Source organism: Macrobrachium nipponense, chromosome 44 (assembly GCF_015104395.2).
Source record: "Macrobrachium nipponense isolate FS-2020 chromosome 44, ASM1510439v2, whole genome shotgun sequence".
NCBI classification, from domain to species: domain Eukaryota; kingdom Metazoa; phylum Arthropoda; class Malacostraca; order Decapoda; family Palaemonidae; genus Macrobrachium; species Macrobrachium nipponense.
Window position 1 is genome coordinate 24,956,292 of NC_087221.1, and position 4,294 is coordinate 24,960,585.

General features: G+C 49.2%; 1 protein-coding gene across 1 annotated transcript; it reads right to left on the bottom strand.

The window, feature by feature from the left end:
• Positions 1 to 3,081: 3,081 nt before the first annotated feature.
• Positions 3,082 to 4,051, bottom strand: LOC135203937 (collagen alpha-2(VIII) chain-like). The gene is made up of 2 exons (XM_064233867.1): positions 3,762 to 4,051; positions 3,082 to 3,601 (listed from the first exon to the last, which is right to left on the bottom strand). Exons 1-2 carry the CDS (start codon positions 4,049 to 4,051, stop codon positions 3,082 to 3,084), a joined length of 810 nt encoding a protein of 269 aa, XP_064089937.1.
• Between the last annotated feature and the right edge of the window lie 243 nt (positions 4,052 to 4,294).

Consider the following 4,294-nt stretch of genomic DNA (forward strand, 5'->3'; position numbering starts at 1 on the left):
ATCACCGTGATATTCTGATAAAGGAGTTTACGTTTATAATATTGTATTTGAATGAGAAATTGTTTAAAAGTACAAAAATATTGCAATTTGTATATGATAATTTACATGAATGCGCCATGAAGAAATTGCTGCTGAAAATGCAGATGTGGAATCCGCATCGGCAAAGAAACTTGGATAGCTGACGAAAATTCCGCACTTCGTCAACACTGATACCGAGGTGGAGTATCTTGTTTTGTTTCCACTTTCCCGGGTGACGTCACGCCGTGCCTCCAGCACGTCATCCATTCATTTAAAAAAGACCTGACTGATGTCCCATCAGACGTGAATGCATTATAGTTTGGAAGGGACGTAATAATATGTATCATTTAGTTAAAATAAATCCAAAGTGCTTAGAAATCTTCGCATTATTTGGAAATTCAATTCGCACGGAACAGCAGACATGACGTCCCTTTAGCACTGTCATCCATTGAAGACATGACTAAAGCACGTTAGATGTGAATGCATTATAATAGTTTGGAGGGACGTAATAAATATGTGTCACTTCGTAAAATAAATCCAAAGTGCATAGAGCAATTCGTATTATTTGGAAATGCAATTCGCACGGACTACTAGAAATTGTTTGAAAAAAATGTCCTGTATACAGATTTTTTTTAGCTTATGGTTTACCTATACGTATTAAAAAAAAGGTCAGTTTAGTATCAGTTAACGTTCGTAGGGGATATAACGAATTTGCTTCATTTATTGGCTAATGAAAGGTGCGTCAAGTGTACTTATTCTTTGGAAAAAGCACTTAAATAATTGCCCATACCATAGATATAGAGAGAGATCTATGGTTTCATACCATCACGCCCGGCTCTTTATCCCAAATAAAGGGCGGTGGAGGCGGGGGCTGGGGCTGGGGGGGGGCGATTGGGGAATATCATCAAGTCATCAAGAATCATATAAATGTATAATTATTTACTCCTGTCAAGGATCATAAGTTTTTTTTAAATTCCACAAAGAATGTACCATTCATGTAAATTTATCATATACAAATTGGCCACTTAGTGCAAGCCATGAATCTTTGTATTGTGATGTAACTGTTGTATTTATTTATTCCACTATAGTAGTTAAAGAATGAAACCCTTTATCCTCAGGTGAAGCACAATCTGCTGAGTATATATATATAAAAAAGCCACGAAGCAAAGAAAAATACTGTTATTCTCTCTCTCTCTCTCTCTCTCTCTCTCTCTCTCTCTCTCTCTCTCTCTCTCTCTCTCTTAATATCTGAATACCTTTGCAAGTACAGATGTGGTCTGAAAGGTAAGCACTAGACCAAATTCGCATTTTATCTTAGTGATAAAATGCTCCACATCTCAAAATATACATCGTTACATGAACGCTCGTGTATACTACTGCGAGACAGAATAGAATGGGAAATAAAACTAAAATTGTTGTCTAAACCGGGAAGAGAGGTTGACCATGACTACGTCTAATTAGTAACCCGTACTTTACCTGTTACTTGTGTTTTCATTTATATTACTTTCGTAAACACTGTAATATCGTCTGATATAGACTAAAATACTCTTATTTAATATTATCCTTAGGTGTCATTATCAAAGGCAGTAGGATAAAAGCTGCATGGGGGAAGTGGAGAAAGATAGCTAGAGTAGTATGTGATAAGAAAATGCCAATAAAGCTAGAGGTCAAGATATATAACAGTGTAATAAGACCAGCGTTAATGTAACGAGCAGAATTATGGGCTCTAAGAAGAAAAGTGGAAGTAAAGATTCAGAGAACAGAGATGAGAATGCTAAGATTTAGAGAACAGAGATGAGAATGCTGAGTGGATTATGGGAGCATTGCTGTTTGAGAGTTTGGAAAATTATGAAATAAGACTAAGGGAAGGCTTAGTAAAGATTACAGAAGTGATAAGAGAGTCACGATTGAGATGGTATGGCAGTGGCGGATCTAAATATCTTTCATGTATATATATATATATATATATATATATATATATATATATATATATATATATATATATATATATATATATAATATATTTACTTGGTTTTTTCATCGCCTCGTCTTCCCAGTATCATTCATTTTTAGTTATTTGGTAGAAGAGCAGCCATTTTTACCCCCACCTTTAAAGCATTGGGGTGATTGACATGTCTGGTCTGGGGGGAAAATAATCCGTTAACGACTAGACCTAGTGTATAGGGTAAGAAGGGCAGGTCGCAGGGGTTATATAGGCTTCTTGGTGGGCTTTAGGGACTCCTAGCTTTAGACCACTTTTCCCACAAATCTGCTGGCTGTATTTTTGCATCTTTCCAGACAATGCAGTAGGCAGTGTGTGATCCCAGGCCGCTTGGAAAAGCCCTGATTCGTCCTAAGTCTACGCCAGCTTCTGGTATCGGGCAGATGTGCTCGCCTCTGAATTTAAGTCAGCCCCTTTGTTTCGTTGTCGCTGGTTGGAGCCCTCCTTAGACATCACGATACATGTGCAAGCCACTAGTGCAAAATCCAACCAGTCCTATTCCTTCAAGACGAATCTTGCTATTTCCATTTTCATATTTCCCTTTTATAACTCCTCTACTGAACGTCCTTTGTCCACCATTGTAGCACGTGTTAAATGAACATTTCATTTAAGCACTAGAGTTCCTTCTCTTGCGTATGATTAAAGATAAACACCCTCAATAGTGATTAGCTGAGATATTATGCAAGAACTCTTTAGTTAATGTTGTGTGTAATTTGGGAATTCATTTCCAGATTGCTGAGTCCGTGCTGTCTCCTCACAAGCGCTTTTATTACCTAAATTCATAAATTTAGAAACCAGCATTGCAGTAGATGTTGATTTCGTCCAGTTTTTCCACTTTGTGAAAGATAAGAGTGTTCCAGACAGTACACACCCGCCCGTCCCGGGACACGTGGCAGGCCACGCCCACCGTCCCGGGACACGTGGCGAGACACACCCGCCCGTCCTGGGACACATGGCGGCGGACCTCAAATGTCCGTCACGGGACACGTAGCAGACCACGCCCACCCATCCCGGGACACGTGGCGGGCCTCACCCGCCTGTCCCAGGACAAGTGGCGGGCCTCACCCACCCATCCCAAGACAAGTGGCGGGCACCGCCTGCCCGTCCCGGGACACGTGGCGGGCCTCGCCCGCCTGTACCAGGACAAGTGGCGGGTCTTGCCCGCCTGTCCCGGGACACGTGGTAGGCACCGCCCACACATTCCGGGACTCATGGCGGGCCACGCCCACCCGTCCTGGGACTCGTGGCGGGACAAGCCCGCCAGTCCCGGGATGCATGGCACGCCCCGCCCGCCCATCCCCGGACGCGTGGGGGACCTCGCCCGCCCGTCCCGGGAGACGTGGCAGGCCTCGCCTGCCCATCCCAGGTAATGTGGCAGGCCTCACCCACCCGTCCTGGGACACATGGCGGGTCTCGCACTCCCATCCCAGGACACTGGCCAGGCCTCGCCTGCCCGTCCCGTGACACATGGCGGGCGCCGCCAGCCCGTCCAGGACCACTTGGCGGGCCTCGCCTGCCCGTCCAGGGAAACATGGTGGGCCTCGCCCGCCCCTCCTAGGACAGGTGGCGGGCCTCGCCCGCCTGTCCAGGGACACGCGGCGGGCCTAGCCCACCCGGCTTAGGACGCGTGGCGGGCCTCGCCCGCTCGTCCTGGGACACGTGGTGGGCCTCGCCCGCCCGTCCCGGAACACCTGGCGGGCCTCACCTGCCCGTCCCGGGACACATGGCGGGCCTCGCCCACCCGTCCCAGGACATGTGGTGGGGCTCGCCCGCCTGTCCCAGGACACGTGGCGGGCCTCCCTTGCCCGTCCCGTGAAACGTGGCAGGCCTCGCCATCCCATCCTGGGACACGTGGCAGGCCTCGCCCACCCGTCCCGGGACACGTGGCGGGCACCACCCACTCATCCTGAGACACGTGGCGGGCCTCCCTCGCCCATCCCATGAAACGTAGCAGGCGCCGCCCGCCCGTCCCACTTCACGTGGCTGGCCTCGCCAGCCCGTCCCAGGACACGTGGCGGGCCTCGCCCGCATGTCCCGGGACACATGGCAGTCCCCACACAACCATCCCAGAATGCTTGGCGGGCCCCATCCGCACGTCCCGGGACGCTTGGCGGGCCGCACCCACCCATCCCAGGACGCTTGGCGGGCCCCGCCCGCCCGTCCCGGGACGCGTGGCGGGCCACTCCTGCCCATCCCTGGACACGTGGCGGGCCCCGCCCGCCCGTCCTCGGACGTGTGGCGATCCCTGCCCGCCCGTCCTCGGACGTGTGGCGA